This window comes from Heterodontus francisci, chromosome 19, assembly GCF_036365525.1.
Source record: "Heterodontus francisci isolate sHetFra1 chromosome 19, sHetFra1.hap1, whole genome shotgun sequence".
NCBI lineage: Eukaryota > Metazoa > Chordata > Chondrichthyes > Heterodontiformes > Heterodontidae > Heterodontus > Heterodontus francisci.
In genome coordinates, this window is record NC_090389.1 from 80,676,830 (window position 1) to 80,703,208 (window position 26,379).

Below are 26,379 nucleotides of genomic sequence, written 5' to 3' on the forward strand. Positions count from 1 at the left end.
ATAAAAATGCACATTTGTTCTTGTTTTTAGTAAGATAAATTTTTAGTGCCTTTATCATTTGAAAATCACTAACCGGCCGCCCGGGCCGAGCAAATATCTAAATGCGGCCCTCCACCCGAAAAGTTTGGACAACCCTGGTCTAGAACTAGAGGTCGTAGCCTCAGGGTAAAGGGTTGGCCACTTAGGACTGAGATGAGGGGAAATTTCTTCACTGAGGGTTGTGAATCTTTGGAACTCTCTATCCCAGAGGGCTTTGGATGTTGAGTCGTTGAGTATATTCAAGCCTGAGATTGATAGATTTTTGGACATAAAAGGAATCACAATATCAGCGAGGCCTGGACAACATATGCCAGCCAAGAGCGACGTCTCAATTCATTCCATCTTCGCTGCCTCCGGAGAATACTTGGCATCAGGTGGCAGGACCGTATCTTCTACACAGAAGTCCTCGAGGCGGCCAACATCCCCAGCTTGTACACACTATTGAGTTAGCGGCGCTTGAGATGGCTTGGCCATGTGAGCCGCATGGAAGCTGGCAGGATCCCCAAAGACACATTGTACAGCGAGCTCGCCACTGGTATCAGACCCACCGGCCGTCCATGTCTCCGCTTTAAAGACGTCTGCAAATGCGACATGAAATCCTGTGACATTGATCACAAGTTATTGGGAGTCAGTTGCCAGCGTTCACCTGAGCTGGTGGGCAGCCATAAAGACAGGGCTAAAATGTGGCGAGTCGAAGAGACTTAGTAGTTGGCAGGAAAAAAGACAGAGGCGCAAGGGGAGAGCCAACTGTGCAACAGCCCCGACAAACACATTTTTCTGCAGCACCTGTGGAAGAGCCTGTCACTCTAGAATTGGCCTTTATAGCTACTCCAGGCGCTGCTTCACAAACCACTGACCACCACCAGGCGCGTATCCATTGTCTCTCGAGATAAGGAGGCCCAAAAGAAGTTGGGGGGGGGGGGGGGGCGGGAGTGGAGTTACAGGAGCTCAGCCAAGATGGAGTAGACTCAAGGGCTGAATGGCCCGCTCCTGGTCCTATCATTTTATGTTCCTCAACACCGATATCTCTGACCTTGAGGAAAATGGTTAAAAATATATATTTGGAAGGGTATTGCTGGCACAGTCACCTGCTAGAAGCTCCCCATCAACACTAACTCTGCAAATTAACTCTGGTTACTGGTTGGTACAGTTTTTCCTTTTAAGCTTCTAATTTCAGGGCCAGTTGCAGTTTGTATTTCTGCGGTGTGGTACTTGGAGGTTTTATGATCACAGACTGAGGTGATATTTCAAGGAAACAGTCGGTCTGGTGCTGTTTGTGCACAGTTTTTCTTATTTAGCAGTGGCTGCCAACTCCATCTGGGCATCAGCCAGAGATAAGCCTCAGCACAGCCACTGATTAACATTGCTTCAAAAACAATGCCATACATGGTACATTGATACATATGGGAGAAGAGCTGTTGGCTATACTTGAGGGCCGTGCTTAGACTGTAAAAGAAAGAGAAGAAAGATTTGTATTTATATAGTGTCTTTCACAACATCAGGACGTCGCAAAAGCGCTCTACAGACAGTGACGTACCTGTGATGTGTAGTCACTGTTGTAATGTAGGAAACGCGGCAGCCAATTTGCGCACAGCAAGCTCCCACAAACAGCAATGTGATAGTGATCAGATAATCTGCTTTTGTGATGTTGATTGAGGGATAAATATTGGCCAGGACACCAGGGATATCTCCCCTGCTCTTCTTCGAAATAGTGCCCTGGGATATATTATATCCACCTGAAAGGGCAGACGGGGCCTCGGTTTAATGTCTCATCTGTAAAACAGCACCTGCGACAGTGCAGCACTCCTTCAGCACTGTACTGGTGGTCAGGCTAGATATCGTGCTCAAATCTCTGAAGTGGAACTTGAACCCACAACCTCCTAACTCAGGCCAGGGTGCTACGCACTGAGTCACAGCTGACAGAAGAGGAAAATTCTATCCAGCATCTTCGTTGTCTATACTCCCTTTCTTGCCCAAATGTTGCCTCACTGATTATTCCAATGGTGCATTCTTCATCTCTGCAGCTCTGTTTGGTAAAATGTCAGCTGGTTCAAAGTGTTTTTTTTAATATTACTTGTCCCTTTTGATGCGTGATCTGTTGTAAGGCTCATACGACTACAGGTAATATCCAAAACAAACATGGGTTTTATTATAACTGAACTGCAACATATATATATATATAGATAGTTACTGCACGATCGAGGTTTGAATACCTCTCATTCTGCCGGTCTCCACTCACAACTCCCTGGTCACTTGTGACCCGACATCACTTCCTCTGATGATCTTCACTTAACTGCAACTCAGAAGAATAATTAAGGGCAAGCCAAACCACCAAGCAAAATAAAGAAAACAAGAGATTTGAATGGTTTCACTGAAGCAGTGAAACAAGGCTTGTGTGATGATATTTGCCTGTCTGTGCATAGTCATCTTTCTGTCTTGAGTTCTGAATGAATTGCGGAAGGTTCTTCAAGGGCTGTTTTATTGGGTGTGTATTTTGGGTTATTTCTGTTTCCCCATTCATTTTTCTCTCCAATTTTCTGCTACTGTCCCTCCATGGCCAACAGGGGTTTCTGCCAATGTTCCTGCCATATTTTGTTTTTTTTTTTGACTGTATCATCGTGAGGGGGACCTTAGTGTAATATAAGAAACATAAAAAATGGGAGCAGGTATAGACCATTCAGCCCCTTGAACCTGCTCTGTTATTCAATAAGATCGTGGCTGATTTTCTACCTCATCTCCACTTTTCCGTCCAATCCTCATATCCTTTGATTCCCTTAGTGCCCACATATCTATCAATCTCAGCCTTGAATATACTCAATGACTGAATATCCAGACTCTCGCGGGTGAAGAATTCCAAAGATTCACAACCCTCTGAGTGCAGAAATTTCTCCTCATCTCACTCTGAAATGGCCGACACCTTAGACTGAGACTATGACCCCTAGTTCTAGACTTTCCGAGCAGCAGAAACAGTGTTTCAGCATCTACCCTGTCAAGCCCTCTTAAAAAAATTGTATATGTTTCAATAAGATGTATTTTTTATATATATATATATATATAAAATACATCTTATTGAAACATATACAATATATATATATATATATACAGTAACACAGATAAATACATATATATATATATATATGTATGTATTTATCTGTGTTACTGTTGAGCTACACTTCGGTGCTGTAGGGGCGGAGTGGGGGTTAAGTTCACAGGACAGTAGACCTGGTTAGAATTCAGACAGGATGCCGGAGCTAACAGGCTGCAACAATAAGAGGCAGGTTAATGTGCTAGTGATCACACACACACTACGACAGCTCCAGACATTTCAATTCAATAGGGGCCATCCCTGAATTAAACTGGTGGCTTCCTCTCACAGGTGAGAGCGGAGAGCCAGTTTGACTGAGAGCTGGTACTGGAGACAGTTGAGAGAAGGAAAGAGAGAAGATCGCAGGGAGAGGAGGAACCCCCGTGCCGCCACGCACCCGCTCCCACCCCCCGTCACCACCTACCACCCCCCACCGCGTCACCGGGCTTAAGGCCAAAGTACATCTCCTTATCACCAGGAGATGTACCGAAAGCAAGATAATTCTGACAATACAAATGAGACAGTCCACCAATGAGAAATAGTGTGTTGATTTCATTTTTTTATATGGAGATAAAGCAAGTGTAGCTGAGTGGGAAACATGTGTTTTGATTACAATTGGTAGCAGATAAATAAAACAGCTTAACTTTTGGAATCTGGCCTTGTCCCATTAAGTGTTTGCTCAATCCAACTTTTGGTGAGAATGGAGGAGCACATATAAATATCTGGTTCGGATCACATGGGGATATTATTGTTTCATCTCCGTCTTGCGCTATTGGATAGACGGATCTAGAGCTGAGCTAACTCCTGGAAAAGGAAGACCCTCAGACTCTTTATGGGAGGTTCGGTGCCAGTGAAGCTGAGAGGGTATTCACGGCAGCCTCAGTTGCATAAGAGCTGGTTGCTGAGGGTTTGCTCAAGATCACCTTGGAATGGTCCATGCAGTTTGTGCCTGTGAGGGGCTGTTTCTGCTTGTTACCTCTCCATGTCACCACAGTTGAGATCAGAAGCTCAGAATGTAGAGCATGGTGAACATACCTCTTCCTGCTTATCATTGCATTGGCACAACATGTCAGAGCTCTAATATTCTGTGCTCCTTGTGCCACCCATCACTCAGTTTTAATCTGGCTTTGGACCCTTCTTTACATTTGCTGCATTTTCTGACCGAAGGGGCAGGAGACTGAATGGAAGGTTGTAAATAGATTCAGGAGTCAGTTAGAAACATTTGTGAAGAGACATAGATATGGCGAGAAGTTGGGATTGAGATCAGTAAAACTTCATGGACTTGTTGAGCCAAATGGTTTTTTCTTCACCACTCCATCTACATACTTGACATCAAAGTGAAGTCTAGAGGACCAGGTATAGCCAAATAACGCAACAGAGCACTTAGGGATAGAATGTAAGTGACAGGAATTCATCCTCCCTGATATGGCATTTCACCTCCCTCTTTGAAGTCTTTAGCTTTCCTGTCTTCAGAGAGCAGAGGCCAGGATATCCAGCAGTTCAGTATTGATTTCAAGCTTTTAACACATATTGACCGTTGAAAATAATCCACTGCAAACAATGCATATCATGTTCTTTCATGGCAGGGGTGGGTGTTAACTGAAGAGCTGGTTGACTTCTGCTGTGTGAGGCACCTCTGTTTATTATTCTTTGCTCCATCAGATGTTTGGATTCTTTCCAGAAACCTCCACATCGTAAAGTCGGTGTCTCCGTTCTTTCTTTTATTGAATTACAGTGTACTGCAAGAAAATTTAAGGGAAATGTTTTTGAAAACGAGCTCATCCAGTGTGCTGGAAGCTGGGAGGTTGAAAAGTTGCATTTCAGAGCCAGTTTGCTGCTTCCCATCCAGTAAATTCTAGTCTTTGACGCAAAACAGAGACTACGTTGATCTTTTGTACTCGGCTCACAGTTATATGACAAGATGTTTTTATCATGACAAATCTTTTCAGATCGAATAGGTTTCATTAGATTTTTTAACAATAAGGAGATGGTTGTGGTTTTGTTATGAGCTGATTGATGCCATGATATTCTGTTATTGTGGTTAAGTGTCATTTGATCGTTCTGTTACAACATGCCAGTCAGGAATACATTTGGAGGCGCCATAGAATTAAAGACACGTCCAGATTAGAAGTTTTTGACTTTTCCAAATGCTCTTGACAGATAAAAGCAGAAGGACAGTGAGATTACCCCCAAAAGAAAAAGATGTTAACATTTATAAGGTATTAGAAAGCTTCTCAGTGATTGTAAAGTGTGAATGTGCAACATTAACAACTTGCATTTATATAGTGCCTTTAACATAGCAAAACGCCCCAAGGTGCTTCACAACAGCGTGATGAGACAAAATTTGACATGGAGCCAAAGAGATAGTGGGACAGTGACCAAAGGCTTGGTCAAAGAGTTAGACTTTAAAAACGGTCTTGCAGGACTAGAGTGCGGTAGCAAGTTTGAGGGAGGGAATTCCAGAGTTTAGGCCCTAGGTAACTGAAGGCATGGCCATCAATTGTGGAGCAATTAAAATCAGGGATGTGCAAGAGGCCAGAATTGGAGGGACTGAAGGAGGTTATATAGTGAGGCCAAGGAGGGTTTGAAAACAAGGATCAGAATTTACAATGCAGACCATTGTAAATACAGGGGAAGCTGATAAAGGCTTTGTACATTTTTTTTAACACAAGCAGATTTCATGGGATGTTCCAGTGACTAGGAGAATGCACTGAAATGTGTGACACTTGAACTGTGACAGGAAGCAACATACATTTCTATAGACCTTTAATGTGGACAATATCCCCAAGGCACTTTGCAGAGAGGTCAGAGAAAGCTAAAAGGAACAGACGCCAAGCCATGGATAATGAGCCAGAAGAGGTGACCTAAAGATTGGTTGAAAAGAAGTTTCTTTTAAGGTTTTTGAAGGTGGTAGAGAGAGAGTGAAGTGGAAAGACGGAAGTGTTGTATATGGTGATTACATGGAATTCATAGCACAAAAGACAGACCATTCAGCCTGACTGGTCCATTCCAGTGTTTATGTTCGACATGAACCTCCTCCCACCCTACTTCATCTAACCTTATCAGCATAACAATCAGCATATTACAGTTACATTTTATTACATATCAATGTGGCACTAACTAAGGAAGGAATTCTAGAGGGTATGGCCAAGGCAGCTGGCGTCTCTGCCAATCAAGGATGGACCAAAAGGTTCGGGAGGTTGCCGAGGTAGATGGAGTGAGGCCACAAAGAGATTCGAAGGCAAGGAAGCAAGACTTTAAATTTAATGCGCTGAAAGTGGTTAACATTAGTGTGCCAGTATATAGCCAGGTCTTTGCATCAAGTCTCTGTAAATGCAGCAGAGGCTAAATGTACAACAGATGCACCACCGGGCAGATGAGCGTAAAATTCTTGAAAAGAAGCTTTTCAAACAGCTTTTCGATAGAGGATACAGTGAATCTCACATTGACAAAAGCCATGTCGAGTGTTACTGATTAGTCAGTGACATGATTGGCACAGCATTTTATCCGTGGCGATTACACAAACTGTATCCAGATTTTAGAAGGCTGAACGATTGCCTTAAATGGGAGAAAGAGGGCTGACTGCTTTGGCCCTGTATGTTTCCATACTCAGGAGGGGCCCCCCCAGTCACTCTCCCTCCTACTCTTTATGGCTGGTGCCTCTTTGTTTTGCTCACTGAGTCAGCACGATTATGTGCATTGATTGCACTGTATGGGTCGACGGCACCAGATGGCCACTGCATTTGTTCCCCCTGCCCCCTCCCCCCCACTTGGAATGTTTTTATTTTGCTGTATTGACTACATTAAGGGGATTTGTGCTCAATTAAAAGCTTCAATGCCCTGTAGGATATGACAGAATAAAAAAGGACACGTGAGATCTGATAAACCCAGTAACTCTCAACATGTTGAGATCCCAATCTAATGTGACGTGCAATTGAGTCAGGTTTCCCTCCCCCTCTAATGTTCCACAGCCCTGTAACATTTACAATAATCATGTTTTTCCATTCAGGCCTGCCACTACGATTGAAACATCGTGATGCTGAGGAAAAGATTACCACATGACAGGCGGGAGATCTCCTTCACCACTGGCAACTTCCTATTATGGCTCTTGTATGGTTTGGCTTTCGTTAACATTAGTTGTCAGCCGTGGCTCAGTGGGTAGCACTCTCGCCTCTGAGTCACAAGATTGTGGGTTCCACTCCAGAGACTTGGGCACAAAACCTAGGATGGCACTGCCACTGCAGCACTGAGGGAATGCCACATTGTCGGAGGTGCCATCTTTCAGATGAGATGTCAGACTGAGGTCCCACCTGCCCTCTCAGGTGGATGTAAAAGATCCCATAGCACTATTTCAAAGAAGATCAGGGATGTCCTCCCCAAACACTTTAAACAAATGCACTAAACATATTATCGGGTCATTATCACATTGTTGTTTGTGGGAGCTTGCTGGGCACAAATTGGCTGTTACATTTCCTCCAATTACAACAGTGACTACGATTTAAAAATATGTATTTTATCGACTATAAGGTGCTTCGGGATGTCCTGACGTCTGAAAAGCGTGATATAAATGCGCGATGTTTCTTTAATAAAAGATACTTAACACGATAGGCGATGTGAAACCACAACAATACTGTCAGAACATTGGGGCAAGAGGGAAAAGAGCCAGGGTTCTGGGCTCTATGTAGTGAAACTTGCTGGAAAGGTGTTCCTATCTCTGTAACCACCTAAAACCCTTCAAGATATCTGCACGCCTCCAATTCTCGCCTCCAGCGCATCCCGATATTGATCTCTCCATCACTGGCGGCCGTGCCATCAGCTGCCTGGGCCCTAAGCTTTGGAATTCCCTCCCTAAACCTCTCTGCCTCTCCGCGCTTCTTTTCTCCTTTAAGTTGCTTCTTAAAGCCTAGCTCTTTGACAAGCTTTAGACCACCTGTCCTCATATCACCTTATGTGGCTCAGTTTCAAAATGTGTTTGTTAGCACTCCTGTGAAGCATCTTGGGCATTTTATGATGTTAAAGGTGCTATGTAAATGCAAGTTGTTGTTGTTGTCTGTAAATATTAGATGAAGAGCAGGTTGAGCGCAGCCATGATGCTCAAAGTGCCAGCAAGTGCTTGTTGATATTCGGCCAGAAGTGCAACTGTGCTGTGACTTCCCCAAGGATTTTCTGGCACAATTCCCTGCCAGGCTTGTGTCTGAAGTGTGCCTAGGCTGTACAAATGGACTAGGGAAGGAAATATGTGGCCAGTTAGTTCCTTGGAACAGGCACCCCAGATGAAAATCCACCCTCGTTACTATGGTAACAGTCAAGACTTTATTTACTGTTTTGATGTTGTACCCTCACCTCCTAACATGGTATCAATAACATCATCCCCATCCCCTGCAAGCCACTTTTCATTTTACAAGCTCTTTTGTCCTTTGCCAACCCTCCACATTGACCTGAAGGGCTGAATTTTACCAGCCCCCCACCCCCCCCCCATGGTTGGCTTGGAGATGGGAGAGGGGGACCAGTAAAATAGCAGGGAGCAGCTTTAGGATGGCTCCTCAATGTAGCCCCACCACATGGGGAAGTTTCCCGGAGATGGACCTGGATCACCTGCTCCCCACACAGAGGTGGGCCCCCAGTTTAAATCATTAAGTCCTGTACTAGGGGTGACTTCTCAGGGCCACATGGGAAGGCCACCAGCTTCATGGAGGTGGCACCCCCCCGCGTCAACCTGGGAGGGGGCCATCCCCCAAAGAGGGGGCTGTGGGAGGAAAGGCAGCCCACATATCCGTCGTGGGCTATCCGGAGGGGTTTCCCCTTCAATCAGAGGGACCTGGTTCCTTGGAATCTCCCTCAATATTTTCTTTATGCTTACCTCCCAATCTCTGAGCTGCCTGAGCAGCGTCTGCCTCTCCCCGTCATGTGACAGTACTTCCAGGAATACCTCCAACTGGAGTTGGTAACCCTAATTCTATACCATAGGCTCTCTGCCATTTCTATATTTAAAGAATGGCAACTCAGAGGTGTGTGAGGTTAGCCTGGACTGTCTAATGCATTTGCTGTCCGGGAAGGAGCAGATCTTCTCAATTCCCTAGCTGAAGTGTGGCCGTGTGTGTGTGTGTGTGTGTGTGTGTGTTGTGCGTGTGTGTGTGTGAATTGAGCAGCGTGCTGCCCTGTGAGGCTCCCTCCGGTTTAACGCACTTAAATGCCAAAAAAGGAATAGGTTGCAGCTGCAGCATCAGTTACTTGCTACGTTTTAAAGCTACTACTCATGAATCCACTGTAACCCAGGCTAACAGATGCCAGTCGTACAGAGATCGGGAGATGCACTTGTTCAATTGTCTGACAGGTCAAGCTTGCTTTCGGCTGGGTTAATTGCACATTGCTTTCCACTAGCAGATGATGGCTACATTACGTGATCAATTAGCCCTAGGTAATCACCTTTACCCAGCCTGATTACAGTATAGAATTTCCTACTTATCTAAATTGACCTTTCTATTGCAATTAGCTGTAGAGGGAAGAGGATTCAGAGGTAGAAAAAGTGTGTGTGTTTGACTATTGCTGGGCAAGCTTTAAAGAAAGGAAGGACTTATATTTACAGCACTGAAACAGGCCCTTCGGCCCACTGAGTCTGTGCTGACCATCTTCTATTTTCTACTAATCCTACATTAATCCATATTCCCTACCACATCCCCACAATTCTCCTAGCACCTACCTACACTAGGGGCAATTTACAATGGTCAATTTACCTATCAACCTGCAAGTCTTTGGCTGTGGGAGGAAACCGGAGCACCCGGCGGAAACCCACGCAGTCACAGGGAGAACTCGCAAACTCCACACAGGTGGTCCCCAGAATTGAACCGAGGTCGCTGGAGCTGTGAGGCTGCGGTGCTAACCACTGCGCCACTGTGCCACCCACTATATAGCACTTTTTACAATCTTCAGATGTCCCAAAGTGCTTTACAGCTCAATGAAGTACTTTTGCAGTGTAGTCACTGTTATCATGTAGAACGGCAGCAATTAATTTGCGTACAGCAAGCTCCCATAAACAACAACGTGATAATGAGTAGGTAATCTGTATTTTGGTGAAGGGATAAATATCGACCAGGACACCAGACAGCACTCCTCTTCTCTTTTTCAAATAGTGTCGCAGGATCTTTTACATCCACCTGAGAGGGCAGATGGGGCCTCGGTTTAATGTCTGATCTGAAAGACAGTGCCTCATACAAAGTAGCACTCTCTCAGTACTTCATTGGAGTGTCAAACTGAGATTTATGTACTCAAGTCTCCGGAGGAGGACTTGGGCCCACAACCTACTGACTCAGAGGCAAGAGTGCTACCCACTGAGCCAAGAGGGTATGCACAAAGTTAGAGAATGGAGGGGTGGGGTTTGCTGGCTATATACACCCATACATGGTAACAATCACATGTGAAACTGAGTTATATCCTCTCTAGGGATGACAGAGGATTATAGGAATGTTAGCTGGGTCCCATGGCCAGAACAGGGAGAACCAAGGGACAGGATTAGAAACCATAAAACCACAAGGGAAAAGCAGCAACTTATTTTTATTTGGAGTTCACAGAATCACAGAATTGTTACACTGCAGAAGGAGGCCATTCAGCCCATTGTGTCTGCACCGGCGCTCACTTAGCGCCATTGTCCCGCCTTCTCCCCGTAACTTCGTGTCTGAATAATGGGATAGGCCGCTATCTAGGATGGCAAATATGACCACATTAAATTCCGGAGGAAATTGGACCAATTCCAGATCAGCAAGTTGTGGCGGAATATGGGTTTGAGGCAGGAAGAAAGTTTAAATTGTTCAGATTGTCAGCAGAAGTTGTGCCATGTCTGCCCTCTCAGTTAGTGTAAATGATCCTGCGCCACTGTTTCAAAAACGAGCAGGGAAGTTCCCCCCAGTGTTCTGGTCAATATTTATCCCTCAGTCAACATAATTAAAAACAGATTATCTGGTCATTATCACACTGCTGTTTGTGGGAGCTTGCTGTGCACTAATTGGCTGCTATGTTTCCTACATTATGACAGTGACTACACTTCAAAAATAATTCATTGGCTGCAAAGTGCTTTGGGCCATCCTGCAGTCGTGAAAGGTGCTATATAAATACCAATCTTTTTCTTTCAACTTGTGCTATTCCCTGAGACCACAATCCATCTGGACCCCTTGGCTAGACTCTAATCAGTCCCAGGTAGCAGCGTTTTCAGTTTGAATATATTTTCCCACCCATCAAAATGATGGAGTTTTCACTATGCTTCCTCCCTTCAGGTTCCACCAGTTCTAGCCACTGGTGTAATGTAGGGAACACAGCAGCTAATTTGCGCACAGCAAGCTCCCACAAACAGCAATGAGATAATGACCAGTTAATCTGCTTTAGTCATGAAGGTTGACTAGTGCACTCAGGAGAATTTCTTCAGATAATGCCATGACATCTCTTACATCCATTCAAGAAGGCAGGTGGAACCTCAATCTAACATCGCATCCGAAAGGCAGCACCTCAGATACTGCAGTATCCCCTTGGTACTGTACCAAAGTGCCAGCCTAGATTACATGCCTAAGTGTCTGGAGTGAGACACGAACCCACAACTTTCCAACTCCGAGGCCAGAGTACCACCCACTGAGTCACAGCCGACACTCGGGTTTGGCAGTCCAAACTGAAAGGCATGCTTCACCTTGTTCGCTACTTTGCTGATAGACAGACAAGTGTTTTTTAAAGAATTTCTGCTTCCCACCAGGAAGAAATGGGAAAATACCTGCTCAACATGAGCTAGGGATAACGTGTCTTGGCTCCATCTAAGCATGATAAATAGAACTTACTGATCATGGCTGTTCATGATCGAGATTGAGAGTGCATGAAGTTGAGAACTGCCTGCAGAGTGGAGTGAAATCTGATGAGTAAAATAAAACATTTTTATGAGCGAAAAAAACTCAGGCGCTGTTGTGCTGAGTGGGGCTCTGTTTAATTTATAGATGTCGTAAACAGTACGCACCATTTAATGGGAATATACGCTCAGTTCCTATTCCTTTCTCATTATAATTCTATAAAGTTGACTTAAGGGAACAATCGATAAAGGGAGTGTTTTGCGCCCGGAAGGGGCGTGGGTCCCACTGAGAGGTTGCCTCAACAATAGTTATGCTGTCAGCACTTGAAGCTTTTGAATATATTTTTATAAATCAAATGAAATAAAGGGGGCAGAAAAGCCACAGGTTCATGCAGTTTTCAAACACAAAGGTCAGACGTGCTTGCTGAGTCACTGCTCGTCTACCAGCCACTCAACCTAATCGCAGAGTGGTTCAAGCACCCCCCCCCCCCCCATTAATTACCCCTCCAGATACAGATCTTAGTCTCCCCAAATGTTTTGCAGAAACAAATTGCATTTATATCGTGCATGTTTACATTTCCAAGACAGTCCAAAGCAACAACAACAATTTGCATTTATGCCATGCCTTTGAAGTAGTAAACCCTCCTAAGACCGTTATCATACAAAATTCGACACTGAGCCACAGGAGATATTAGGACAGGTGACCAAAAGCTTGGTCAAAGAGGTGGGTTTTAAGGAGACGGAGAGTTTAGGGAGGGAATTCCAGAGCTTAGGGCCCAGCGAGCTGCAGACACGGCCGCCAGTGGTGGAGCGGTTAAAATTGCCGATGCGCAAGAAATGGAGGTGCGCACAGTTATCAGAGGGTTGTAAGGCTGGAGAAAGTCAAGACTTGGCATATCACAAAGCAAGCGCTTCATAGCCCGTCAGGGATTTTTGAAGGACAGTCACTATTCCTTATCTAAATCTGTTCAGGGAGTGGGGCCAAAAAAGGATGATAATTGCAAACTTAAACCCTTCCAATCTTGGGAGTACAATGCAGAGTATGTTAACCACATAGCATTTTCAGCACAGAAACAGGCCATTCAAACCAACTGGTCTATACCAGTGTTTATGCTCCACATGAGCCTCCTCCCACCCTACTTCATCTCACCCTATCAGCATAACCATCTATTGCTTTCTCATTCATGAACTTATCTATCTTCTGCCGAAATGCATCTATGCTATTTGCTTCAACCACTCCATGTGGTAGTAGGTTCCACATTCTAACTACTCTCGTAAACAAGTTTTCCTTGAATTCCTTAATGGATTTATTTGTGACTAGCTTTTATTTATGGCCCTCTAGTTTTGGACTCCCTCCACAAGTGGAAATGCTTTCTCTACAACAACCCAGTCAAACCCCTTCATAATTTTAAAGACGTCTATCAGGTCACCTCTCAGTTGTCTCTTTTGTGGAGTAAAGATTTCCAGCCAATGATGTGGCCCTGAGCTATCTTGACTATTCCTCTGCTCAATTACACAGATGTTAAACGCAAGACTAATGGCTGAACACTTCAGTTAAAATAGCAGACAAGGGAATGTCACACAAACCCGTTCAGCATAGTTTCATGGGTCATTGTCTGTCCCATCCCTTATCCCAACCCAAACTTTTAACATATTGGAGACTGATTCTGTAGCAGTCTGAGAGGGCGGCACAGTGGTGCAGTGGTTAGCACCGCAGCCTCACAGCTCCAGCGACCCGGGTTCAATTCTGGGTACTGCCTGTGTGGAGTTTGCAAGTTCTCCCTGTGTCTGCGTGGGTTTCCTCCCACATGCCAAAGACTTGCAGGTTGATAGGTAAATTGGCCATTATAAATTGCCCCTAGTATAGGTAGGTGGTAGGGAAATATCGGGACAGGTGGGGATGTGGTAGGAATATGGAATTAGTGTAGGATTAGTATAAATGGGTGGTTGATGGTCGGCATAGATTCGGTGGGCCGAAGGGCCTGTTTCAGTGCTGTATCTCTAAACTAAACTAAACTAAGAGGTAGAATTGAAGGGTGCTAAAGGGACAGTGTCTTTAACCGATAACCTTAAAACGAAATTTGAGGCCTGGTCTCTTACCCTAGGGTCAAGAGAGGACTATTAGAAATGAAAGCCGACGGCTCGGAGATGAATTATTAGTGACAGCAGGTACTGTACGTGGGGATTGAATTACCCCAACAGCTTGCAATGTGCAAACATGTTCTCCATCATAAAATTGCCTTCCATAAAATTTGATCCATCTGAAGTGCAAAGGGTGGAGTAGCAGAATCTCGAGAAGCACGGCTGGTGCTCAGAATCCATCCCATCAGTGAGTGACCTAATGACCCATGAGTGCTGTTGGGCGTTTATAAATTTTCCATTGTGTGCCTCTGGAGCACCATTACTTTGAGAGTGACTGGACAGGAATTTCATAAACTCAGCAACTGGGATTTCACAAATAAACATGGTTCTTATAAAATAAAGAAAAAGCTGTGCGTGTACCATGGGAATGAGAAAAGAATTGGTGCGACACAGTGGAGCTCGTCTCAGGCTGAGGCAATGAGATGAATGACTCATTAATCTGTTCACAATGGCATTGGTTGAGGGAGGAATGTTGCCAAGTGCACTGGGAGAACTGCCTACTTTCCTCAACAACAACTATTTGCATTTATATAGCACCTTGAAATTAGTAAAACATCCCAAGGTGCTTCACAGGAGCGATTATCAAACTAAATTTGACATGAGCCACATATTAGGACAACATTTGGTCAGAGATAGGAGTTAAGAAGGACAGTGGGGTAGAGAGGTTTAGGGAGGGAATTCCAGAGCTTAGGGCCCAGGCAGCTGAAGGCATGTACTATGGGAACTCTACAGCCAATCAAGTACTTTTTCAAGTGTTGTCACTATTGTAATGTAGGAATCACAGCTGTCAATTTGTGCACAGCAAGCTCCCACAAACAGCAATGCGATAATGATCGGATAGTCTGTTATTAGTGTTGGTTAAGGGATAAATATTAACTAGAACACGGGGAAATCTCCCACGGTTGTCTACGAAACAGTGCCATGGGATCTTTTATGTGCACCTGATGAGACAGACGGGGCCTCGGTTTAACATCTCATCTGACAGATGACTGAAAGTGCAGCCCAAAGTGGTCAGTGCTTCAGTATTCAGTCTCTCCCTTGCGAAGGGAGGGCTTGATCAAACCTTGCTACATTTCTGTTAGAGGCCTGGCAGAGATCAGAGGTATAATATCCCAACGTTGTCACATCGCAGGCACAAGGCCTGCTCGCTGGAAACTCGTCTGCTTGCTGTGTCTACTTATGTATCACTGGTCACCCAAATTTGCAGTATGTGCTGATAGCAGGCGAGACTTCTGTGCCAACCATATGTGATGATGAATCTGAGGTGTGAGGTTTTTTTTTGTTCTTTCATGGGATGTGGGCTTCACAGGCAAAGCCAGCATTTGTTGCCCATCCCTAATTACCCTTGAAAACTGAGTGGCCATTCAGAGGGCAGTTAACAGTCGACCACATTGCTCGTGTTTGGAGTCACGTAGCAGACCAGGTAAGGACGGCAGATTTCCTTCCCGAAAGGGGATGATAGTTTTCTCACATCTTTATTGAGACTAGCTTTTAATTCCCGCTTTTTTAAATTAGTTCATTGAATTTAAATTTCACCAGCTGCCATGATGGGATTTGAACCCATGTCCTGAGGGCAGTAACCTGGGCCACTGGATTACTAGCTCAGTGACGTGACCACTACCCCACCGTCTCCCCTAACACTTGTAACATCTTGAAAGCCGCTGCACCTAGTGGACAACACTTAGCTCAGCTTCATCTCAACATGTCATTCACAGCCCATACCCTCAACATTGAGGTGCATCTAAACAGGGACGGGTTTAACAGAGCTGTGACTAATGGCGTCAGTTTACATGGAATTACATAGAACATGCAGCACAGAAACAGGCCACATGACCCAACTGGACTATGCTGGTGTGTATGCTCCACACAAGCCTCCTCCCACCCTATTTCATCTCACCCTTTCATTCCTTTCTCCCTCGTGTGTTTATCTAGTTTTCCCTTAAATGTATCCATGCTTGTCACCTCAACTACTTGTGGTAGCAAGTTCCACATTCTAAGCACTTTCCCGATGGCATGTTTGTAATTTTCTTTTCATTGAAAAAAAAAACAGTTTCAGGCATTGTGAAGGACAGGAATAGGGGCACGTTCACATTCCAAGAAATATGAGCCAGAATGAGGTGAAGCCAAGCATTAGGTCTCATTGGTTGGACCTGCCTGAAGGAGCTCTTGCTTCTACAAAGGCCTGCAAGAGCAATAAGGTCTTTGTACCACTTCCAGAAATATGCCAACCATCCTATTTTTCACTCAAAACAGTCTCACGGTCTAGGTGCGAAGTATCAAAGATCTCCATTCATGAGGAAAGCTTTTGGAAATAGTTTTCTTCATGCACTTCCAATATGGGCTCTTTTTTGATGTATCATATCGGGTATATATCTATTCAGAAAGATTTATGTTGTTGTAAATCATCTGCCCCCCTGTCCGTCTTGGGTCTTGAGTTTGTTTTCTGACTGTAAACTCAGCTCTCAGTGTTTATCTACACGGAGCTCCTGACGGGTGTTTTCAGTGGGGGTCTGGTAGTTTTGTAGCAGGATCGGAACATAGGAGCAGGAGTAGGCCATTCAGCCCTTCGAGCCTGCTCCCCCATTCTAGATCGTGGCTGATCGTCCACCTCACCGCTATATTCCCGCACCGTCCCCATATCCCTTGATGTCATTAGCAACTAGAAATCTATTGATCTCTGCTTTGAACTTACTCAGTGACTGAGCTTCCACCACCCTCTGGGGCAGAGAATTCCAAAAATAATTCCAGGATGTGCTGAGATTAGCGAAAATTAGTCCAATAGGGAGCAATTATAACCTAACCTGCCTGTCGGGAATCTGATGGGATTTTGCTCTCCATTGATGTCAGTAAACAATAAAGAGTAAAAGTGAACTGGGTGTAAAGCCAGCATCCCACCCAATCCTGTGGGATCCTAGCCCAGCCACCTAGGTTAAAATTACTAAAACTGACAACACAGAAACAGGCCATTCGGCCCAACTGGTCCATGCCGGTGTTTATGCTCCACGTGGGCTTTCCCCTCCTCCCAGACCCTTTTCATCTCACCCTATCAGTATATCCTAAGTATTGTGGAAAGCATGTTTTCAAAAAGAAAATAAAACTCAGTCGGTACTGAACCAAATTGAAAGGTTTAAAGTGTCTCAGGACCTGGATCCAAACTGGCCAGGACTAAGAAAATGGAGGCAAAAAGCAAAATACTGGAAATCTGAAACTTGAACAGAAAATGCCGGAAACACTCAGCAGGTCAGGCAGCCTCTGTGGAGAGTGAAACAGAGTTGAGGGCTTGAAACTTAAGCCGTCAGGATGGGAGGGAGAGGGTGGGAGGTGGAAGACTTAAATACGGGGAATGTGACCCCAACATGCCACACGCGCATCCACTGTCATTTTTCCAGCAGTAAATATCGGGGCGTCCGATTATCGTGCAGTGGAGAGGTGGGACCTTTATTAATATATTTCAATACTTGCCTGTTACGCACTTTGGGACATCTGGAAGTCAGGAAATGAGCTACTATACTGCAGGTTCTCCCTATTTTCACTCCCAATCCCCTATACTAACATCTTTCACCTTAATGAGTGCAAAATTCACAAGAAGATGATTCCAACACACATTGTAAGTGGTGATGGCCTTGGAGACGGCTTTTATCCTGTGCGGATGAATTTTAATCCTAACAGTGTACTGGCCATTTATATCCGCATTAACTCACTGACTTCTGTAACACTTTGAAACCGTGTAATAATGATTATTAATGGGTCCTCTGGCAGACTTAAGTCAAATTCCATTTTTATCGCATGGAATCCCTGGATTTTTATTTGTTTTGGGGATCAGGTTCCAAGATTCCAACCATTTTTTTCCATGAGAACTGGAAAACAGTGGTTGTGGTTATTAACTGTTTCTTACAGAATTACCTCAAGGTGAGAAGGGCCTTGTATTGTAAGTTCATTTGCCATTCCTGTGTGGACATCAGGGAAGAAGGAACTGAGCTATATTATTTAAACACAAAATCAGGGTAGATGAAGCTTGTTTGCACATCCCTATTCATACGTTTGTATTAAACACAGGAAAAATGCTTCGGATTTACTTTGCTTTTAACTCATTCTTGAGGCATTTGTTGCCCTTGAGAAGGTGGTGGTGAGCCACCTTCTTGAACCGCTGCAGCACAGGTGGGGTCGGTACACCCACAGTGCTGTTAGGGAGGGAGTTCCAGGATTTTGACCCAGTGACAGTGAAGGAACAGCGATATAGTTCCAAGTCAGGATGGTGTGTGGCTTGGAGGGGAACTTGCAGGTGGTGGTGTTCCCATGCATCCGCTGCCCTTGTCCTTTTGTGGTGGGGGTTGTGGGCATTAGCAGTGCTGTTGAGGAAGCTGTGGTTGGTGTGGATCGTACATGCTGCAACCATAGTGCACTGATGGTGGAGATTTTGGATGTTTAGGCTGGTGGATGGGCTGCTGATCAAACAAACTGCTTTGTCCTGGATGCTGTCAAGCTTCTTGAGCACCCAAGTGGAGAGTGTGCCATCCCACTCCTGGCTTGTGCCTTTTAGATGCAAGTAATCCTATCTCCACTAAAGCACTGAGTAGAATGGTGCTCATCATTAAAAGTGCACAAACCAATGATCCTGACTCCCCCCTCTCCCCTGTGCTATGGCAAAGACTGGGGCGAACATAGGAGCAGGAGTAGGCCATTCAGCCCATTGAGCCTGCCCCGCCATTCAATACGATCATGGCTGATTATCCACTTCAATGCCTTTTCCCACACTATCCTCATATCCCTTTATGTCATTGGTGGGATGGGCAATGAGTGCTGGCATAGCCAGCGATGCTCACATCCGATTAATTTAAAAAAAATTAGAAATCTGTCAATCTCTGCTTTAAACATACTCAATGACTGAGCTTCCACAGCCCTCTGGGGTAGAGAATTCCAAAGATTCACAACCCTCTGAGTAAAGAAATTTCTCCTCATCTCCGTCCTAAGTGGCTTGCCCCTTGTTTTGAAATTGTGTCCCCCTGGTTCTCGACTCCCCAACCAGGAGAAACACCTTATAGATTCTTAGATTTGAATAGTGCCAACATACAATTACCTCTCACTTGACTGACGTATTTGTCGAGAAGCAAATTCAATGCAGTTCAGGCCTCAGTTGCTTGTGAGCCACTTTAATGAATGGGCTGCTTTTAACTGAGCTCTGGTACATCTGCCTGAATTGAGTGATACAACAGAAGCACAGGACAATCCTCACTCGGTCAAATATTCCAGAAACCAAATGGATAACTATTGCGATTTATTGTTTTGAAACCCTTTTCACTGGAAGGAGGGTCAGTAACCAGAGGACACAGATTTAAGATAATTAGCAAAAGAGCCAGAGGGGAGATGGGAAGAATTTTGGTGAGGCAGAGTGTTGGATTCGTCAGGAATGCGTTGGCTGAAAGGGCAATGGAAGCAAACTCAATAGTAACTTACAAAAGGGAATTGGATAAATAGTTGGAAATTTGCACAGCTGTGGGGTAAGAGCAGGGGAGTGAGACTAATTGAATAGCTCCTTAAAAGAGCTAGCACAGGCCCAATGGGCTGAATGGCCTCCTTCTGTGCTCTATTACTGTGTGGATTTATGATCTATAGATTTTTGGGCACTAAGGTAATGAAGGGATATTGGCTAGAAGTTCGGCCATGATCTTACTGAATGGCGGAGAAGGCCCGAGGGGCCATTAGGCCTATTCCTGATGCTATTATATTGCTTATGTTCTTACGGTTCGATACATTGGGGTTCATGTGCTTCGGCAATCATCTGATGTTTGTCATCTCTTTCTGTTGCAGGCGGAATGCGCCAACTTCATCAAGGTGCTGCATCCTTTCAACAGAACTCACCTGTACAGCTGTGGCACTGGAGCCTTTCACCCAGTCTGTGCCTATGTGGAAGTTGGAAACAAATGGGATGTGAGTGCTGCCCTCTGGTGGTTCTTTTAACTTTATAGCTCAAGAGGTGATTTTCAGCGTCTGTCTGGATTCCTGCCTTTTTTTAAAATCTGTGATATGAAAGATTCCCTGGGGCCCTGTCTTCGGAGAGACGAAGAAAAGCTACAGTGGAAAAACAAGAGATGGAGAAACTTTCGATGTTTTTCCAGGAATTGAAGTGATCCATAATAGTAATGATTATATCACCACTGACTTGTAACTTCTAGGACCTGGCACCAGTCACCGAGGGCAATCTGTATAAAGATATGCTTTAAAGGACGTACAAAATGTAGTCTGTGCATCCTCACACACATGTGCATGTCTAATATGTGCTTGGTATGTGTGGCTATGTGCCTGTGGGTATGTGGTATGTGTGGGCCCATGTGTGTGGGTATGTGGTTGGCTCCCCATGTTTATCTGGATGAGCTTATATGTACATATATATAAAACACATGCTTGCGATGACAAAACATTCCTGTGTGCAGATGGATATACGTGTCTTAGTTGGCTACTGCTTTGCTGTTGATCTTGATGTTTTTGGCCTAAATTTATTCTGCTGTGACTCCTCCTCCTCTTGGCTGTCGGGCTGTTTCAGTTGTAAAATGATTCCGATGAATTCCCACAATGAATATTGTCGAATCAAAGTGGTTCCAAAGGTTGCGCAGCAGTAAGTGTTAGGTTCAAATCCCATCAGTTAACATTTAACTTTCTTTCCCCAAAGTGGATAAAATGAGTGTCTTGTCTGTTTGTGGCGCTGAACTTCACCCCACTCCCAGTGACCCTAATCCCACCGACAACCCTAATCCTAATCAGACTCCCACTGACCCTGATCCCACTCCATCCGAAAGGCTAACCTTGTTTCCAGTCACACCTGCAGACCTGACCCCAATGCCGGTCCCATTGACTATCCTGACCCTGACCCTAACCCTAATCCCACTCTCACTGACAGTCTGACGTCTTCATTATTACTACAGGTATTTCTCCGTTACCTTTGTGCCGATGAAAATTGTAATTGAAAAGAAACTGCCAGACAAATCTAGATAGGAGGGTACAAGACCAAATTACAAGAGCAGATTCTGCAGCAGCTGTGAAAGTATTAATGGAAAATCCCAGGAACAAGCATATAGGAAGTCACAACCTTAAAAGGCGGTGTGCCATGGCGGATTTAGAGGGCGCATATTGCCACCTGGGATCCTCATGTGTTAGTTTGGTGTTTCTGGAAATCATGGGCAGCTCTGTGCAGTTTTCCAGTTTGCCAACTGAATGTTGAGGCTCCATGCCATAAATGGGCTGTATTTTACGTCGGGCTGACGGGAGTTGGCCACCGATGTAAAAGTCGGTAGCAAGCCCGCTTCCGCCTCGCCTGGGGATCTGTCCCGCATTTTATGGGTCCCCGGGCTTTAATTGTTCCGAAGTGCGACTTCCACCCGCTTGAGGGAGCAAGTCCCGCCTCTTTGAGCTGCCGGCCAATCATCGGGCCGGCAGCTCTTAGTCCCAGTGGCGCCACCGGTTGCGGTGGCCACTGCGGGGACTGCAGCCCAACCGAGGACATGGAGCCAGGAATGCAGGTAAGTTTGGTTTGCCTCGCCGCGGGTAATGGGTATCAGCCAGGCCCCGGCGAGGCAAGGGTGGTCGTTTGGGGGGAAGGGGGGCGTCTTGGATCCTGGGGGTGGTTGGGGAAGCGGCGGCAGCCCTTAATCGGGCACCCTGTCTCCACCCCCGGGGTGCTGAGAGGCCACCAACTTGCACTGGGCAGCCTTTCCCGGCTCCAGGATGCCCACTTGCCATGGGTAAAAGCCCCATGGAGGCAGGCAAAGGCTCTTAAGTGGCCTTTAATTGGCAACTTAAGGGCCTTGATTGGCCTGGGTCGGGCAGCTCGTTTTTCGCTGCCCCCCGCCCTACATAAAGGGCGAAGGCGAGAGCAGGTCAGGAAGGCCTCCTGGAGCCTTCCGCTCCATTTTACACCTCCCCTGCACCCCCCCCCCCCCCCCTCCACCGTCGTCATCTGGCTCGCTGGGGTGGCGTAAAATTCCGGCCAATGTGTTCTGTCTCTTCTGTTCCCGTGCCATTCTTCTGCCTAATTTTCTCACCTTCATGTCCTCCTGCCCCTCTCCCTCCCAATGTGTGTCCCACAAAACTGTCTCAAGGAACATTGCAATTGTTTCACTATGGAATATTGAGTTTTTGTTATATTGTTGGCATGAGTCTCTTTGTTTACAGCTCACAAAGAACTCAGGACATACCAAGGCACTTTACTTTTGAAGTCCAGTCACTGATGTAATGTAGGAAACACATCAGCCCATTTGCACACAGCAAGATCCCACTAACAGTAATGTGATAATGATTAGATCATTTGTTTTAGTGATGTTGATTGAGGGATAAATATTTGTCAGGCCCTGTGTTTCTTCAAATAATGCCATGAGATCTTTTACGTCCATGCAAGATGGCAGACATCTCATCTGAAAGCTGGTACCTCTGACAGTGCAGCACTCCCTCAGTACTGCACTGGAAAATGTAAACTTCTCATCCTTGTTTTCAAATCCCTCAATGGCTTCAACCCCTCCCTATCTCTGCAACCTCCTCAAGCCCTACAACCCTCCGAGATCTCTACGATTCTCCAATTCTGGCCTCCTGCACATTCCGATTTTCATTGCTCCACCATTTGCAGTTGTGCCTTCAGCTGCCTAGGTCCTAAACACTGGAATTCCCTCCCTAAAACTCTCTGCCTCTCTCTCCCCCTTCTTTAAAAGCTCCTGAAGACTTACCTTTTTGACCAACCTTATGGTCACCTGTCCTATAACTCCTTAGGTGGCTCAGTGTCAAGTTTTGTGTGTTAACACTGCTGTGAAACATTTTGGGACGTTTTACTGTGTTAAAGGAGATATATAAATGCAAGTTGTTGTTAGTGAAATATCAACCTAGATTACTTGTTACTTAAATCCCACAGCCTTCCGACCCGGGGCACCCCTAAGCCAAGGCTGACACTCAATATTGTTCTGTGCCACTTAGTCCTCAGTCTGCCGAGGACTTTTGAGGCATGGGGTTGCCAAACAATGATTTGTTTAGGTAGACATCAATCATTTGCTGTCAGTGTATAACTATAGAATTAACATCAGTAGATTAATTCAAAAAGAAAAACCTAGTTTCTTCATACCTCACTTTTTAAAAATGTATTCTTTCACGGATGTGACATCACTGGCAAGGCCAACATTTATTGCCCATCCTTAATTGTCCTTGAGAAGGTGGTGGTGAGCTGCCTTCTTGAACCACTGCAGTCCATGTGGTGAAGGTACTCCCATAGTACTGTTAGGGAGGGAGTTCCAGGATTTTGACCCAGTGGCGATGAATGAACGGGGATATAGTTCCAAGCCAGGGTGGCCTGTGGCTTAGAGGTGGTGGTATTCCCATGCATCTGTTGCCCTTGTCCTTGTAGGTGGTAGAGCTCGCGGGTTTGGAAGGTGCTGTTGAAGGAGCTTTGGTATGTTGTTGCAGTGCATCTTGTAGATGGTACACACTGCTGCCACTGTCATCAGTGGAGAAGGGACTGAATATTTAAGGTGGTGGGTGGAGTGTCGATCAAATGGGCTGCTTTGTCCTGGATGGTGTCAAGCTTCTCTAATGTTAATGGAGTTGCACTTATCCAGACAAGTGGAGACGACTCCATCACAGTCCTGACTTGTGCCTTTTAGATGGTGGATAGGCTTTAAGGAGTCAGGAGGTGAGTTACTCAGCACAGAATTCCCAGCCTCTGACCTGCTCTTGTAGTCACAGTATTTATGTGGCTGATCCAGTTCAATTTCTGGTCAATGGTAGCTGCCAGGATGTCAATAGTGGGGGATTCAGCAATGGTGGTACCATTGAATGTCAAGCGAAGTTGGTTAGATTCTCTTTTATAGGAGATGGTCATTGTCTGGCGTGATTGTTAGTTGCCACTTAGTGGCCCAAGCCAGAATGTTTTCCAGGTCTTGCTGCATGTGGCACGGACTGCTTCATTATCTGAGGAATTGTGAATGGAATTGAACACTCATCAGTGAACATCCCCAGTTCTGACCTTATGATGGATGGAAGGTCATTTATGAAGCAGCTGAAGATGATTGGGCCTAGGCCTCTCCATCTTAACTAGGTCACATAATCCCTCTCCAAATCTCCTCATAGATGGCTGGATGCTTTTGTTTGAGGATATGAGGATCCCCTTTACAAAAATAGTCCAAAGCGTTGCCAAATCCAACATAACTGAGTGCCTGTACCACTGTGGTCCTGTTGCTGGCTGCTCTACAGGTTCCTCTTCTTCATTTGGCCCCCACCCACTCAGTTGATAAGCAAAAGGTTTGCACCCAAAGTGTGCAGCCTGTTGACTCTTGTGGATGAACTCAATTGACCCCAACTTGCAATCTGTTTCGTTCACTTTGTATCTCGGGTATTCAGTGAAACCTTGACAACATGAGGCAAGGAAACTTGTTAAGGGATAAGCAATGGTTTACATTGTCCGCCACATTTCAGCAACTATATGACAGGTTTCAGAATCTGAACCGCGTTCCTTCCACTACAGCCAAGTACCTATGACGAGGAAGAAGGATGTTGAGCAATCAAACATGCCTGTAACTGCCGTAATATTCTTGGGATGACTGTATAGTTCAGCTGCTCAAGTATTTCATTTACGCGTCTTGTCTGTCATTGCAAGAATTGGTTTGACATTTTGTTTGAAGAAAGCAACAACGTTCATTTATATAGTGCCTCTCTATACTGCAACCCAGCTCAAAGTGCTTTACAGCCAACTAAGTACTTTTGAAGTAGAGCCACTATTGTAATGTAGAAAATGTAGAAATCAATTTGCGCACAGCAAGGACCAGATCATCTGTTTTTAGTGATGCTGGTTGAGGGATATTGGCCAGGACACTGGGGACAATTACCCTGCTCTTCTTTAAATGGGTGCCGTGGGATCTTTTATACCGACCTGAGAGGGTAGACAGGGCCTTGATTTAACAACTCATTCAAAAGATGGCACCTCTGACTGTGTAGCACTTCCTCTGTACTGCACTGGGAGTGTCAGCCTAGATTATCTGTTCAAATCTCTGCCATAGAACTTGAACCCACGAGCTTCTAGCTTAAAGGCAAAACTAGATGTTGCAACGTGATTTATAGCAAAATAGACAAAGAGCCAAAAAACAAGGATTCAAAATGCTCAGTTGGCTTTATGACCCTATTATACCTCCATCAAAACACATCTGAAAATTTGGGAGCAATTATCAGCACCGCCAGTTAGTTCAGGCAAAATATGCAAATCAATAACTTGCACCAACCAACCCATGCTGTGGTTTGGTTGGTGCAAGGAGCTCAAGGACTGTGCTTTCATCTCTGGCACCCAGTTTCAAGCCAAATTCAGCCTCACAGAACCAAACCCTCTGCTGTAGCTCTGTCAAGGGTCTAGCAGGTGAAGGTTCCATTCTGTGCAGTACTGAGCCACAGAGCTGAGAAGCTCCCAGGTTCAATGCTTGGTCTTTGCTGATTTAGATGGGTGCTACAGTTGGTCATGTTGTTGGGCTCAAGAGGAGATAAATCGGCCAACATGCCACCTTCTGATTGCTAACCTGTGATACGTGGCCAAGTGTCCTATGAGCACTCACCACCAGGGCTCATACTTGGTGAATGGCCACTCGGGAGAAATATTGGAGTACTGATTGCTCCTGTACCCTGCTCTTGACGTCCTCTGTCTCTTTCTCTTTTTGCCAAATGCCACTGCTATTCCTGAATGTGTGAGAGACCCTTGCCCACTGGGTACCGTTCCATCATTCACCAGGGGAGGAGCTCAGGGTTGGCACTTAGGCAGAGAGTCTGGCCTATGACATTACAGACCAAGCATTGAACCTGGGAGCATCTGTGCCCTGTGGCTCAGTGCTGCAGAATAGCACCTTTACCAGCTAGAGCATTGACAGAGATACAGAAGAGGGTTTGGCTCCATGAGGGGACGGGTAGGCCCCCCCAGAACATTAACTGTCCGAAGGCAACATGCGTGTATGAAAGTATTCCGTTATCCTGCTTTGGTGGGTGTAAGTATTTCCCAGTCTTGCCTTCCTCAAAATGTAGGCAGTGACCTTCAGTCTAACAGGTAACAGCTACTTGGAAAATAAGAGGCCAAATCTGGTGACAGCAACAACAACTTGCTTTTATATAGCACCTTTAACATAGTAAATCATCCCAAGGTGCTTCACAGGAGGGTTATCAAATAATATTTGACACCAAGCCAACATCAGGAAATATTAGGATAGGTGATTGAAAGTTCGATCAAAGGGGGAGGTTTTCAGGAATGTCTTGCAGGATGAGTGAGGGGTGGAGAGATTTTAACATC

General features: G+C 45.3%; 1 protein-coding gene across 5 annotated transcripts in view; it reads left to right on the top strand.

The window, feature by feature from the left end:
• The window catches only part of sema3b (sema domain, immunoglobulin domain (Ig), short basic domain, secreted, (semaphorin) 3B), a 298,402-nt gene that overhangs the window by 234,036 nt on the left and 37,987 nt on the right, over nt 1–26,379 (top strand). For 4 of the 5 annotated variants that reach the window (XM_068052095.1, XM_068052094.1, XM_068052098.1 and 1 more), the window contains exon 5: nt 19,896–20,015. The exons of the other annotated variant lie outside the window; for it this stretch is intronic. In XM_068052095.1, the coding sequence (XP_067908196.1) occupies nt 19,896–20,015 (120 nt within the window). The remainder of the gene's footprint in view (nt 1–19,895; nt 20,016–26,379) is intronic. 5 annotated transcript variants of the gene reach the window in all.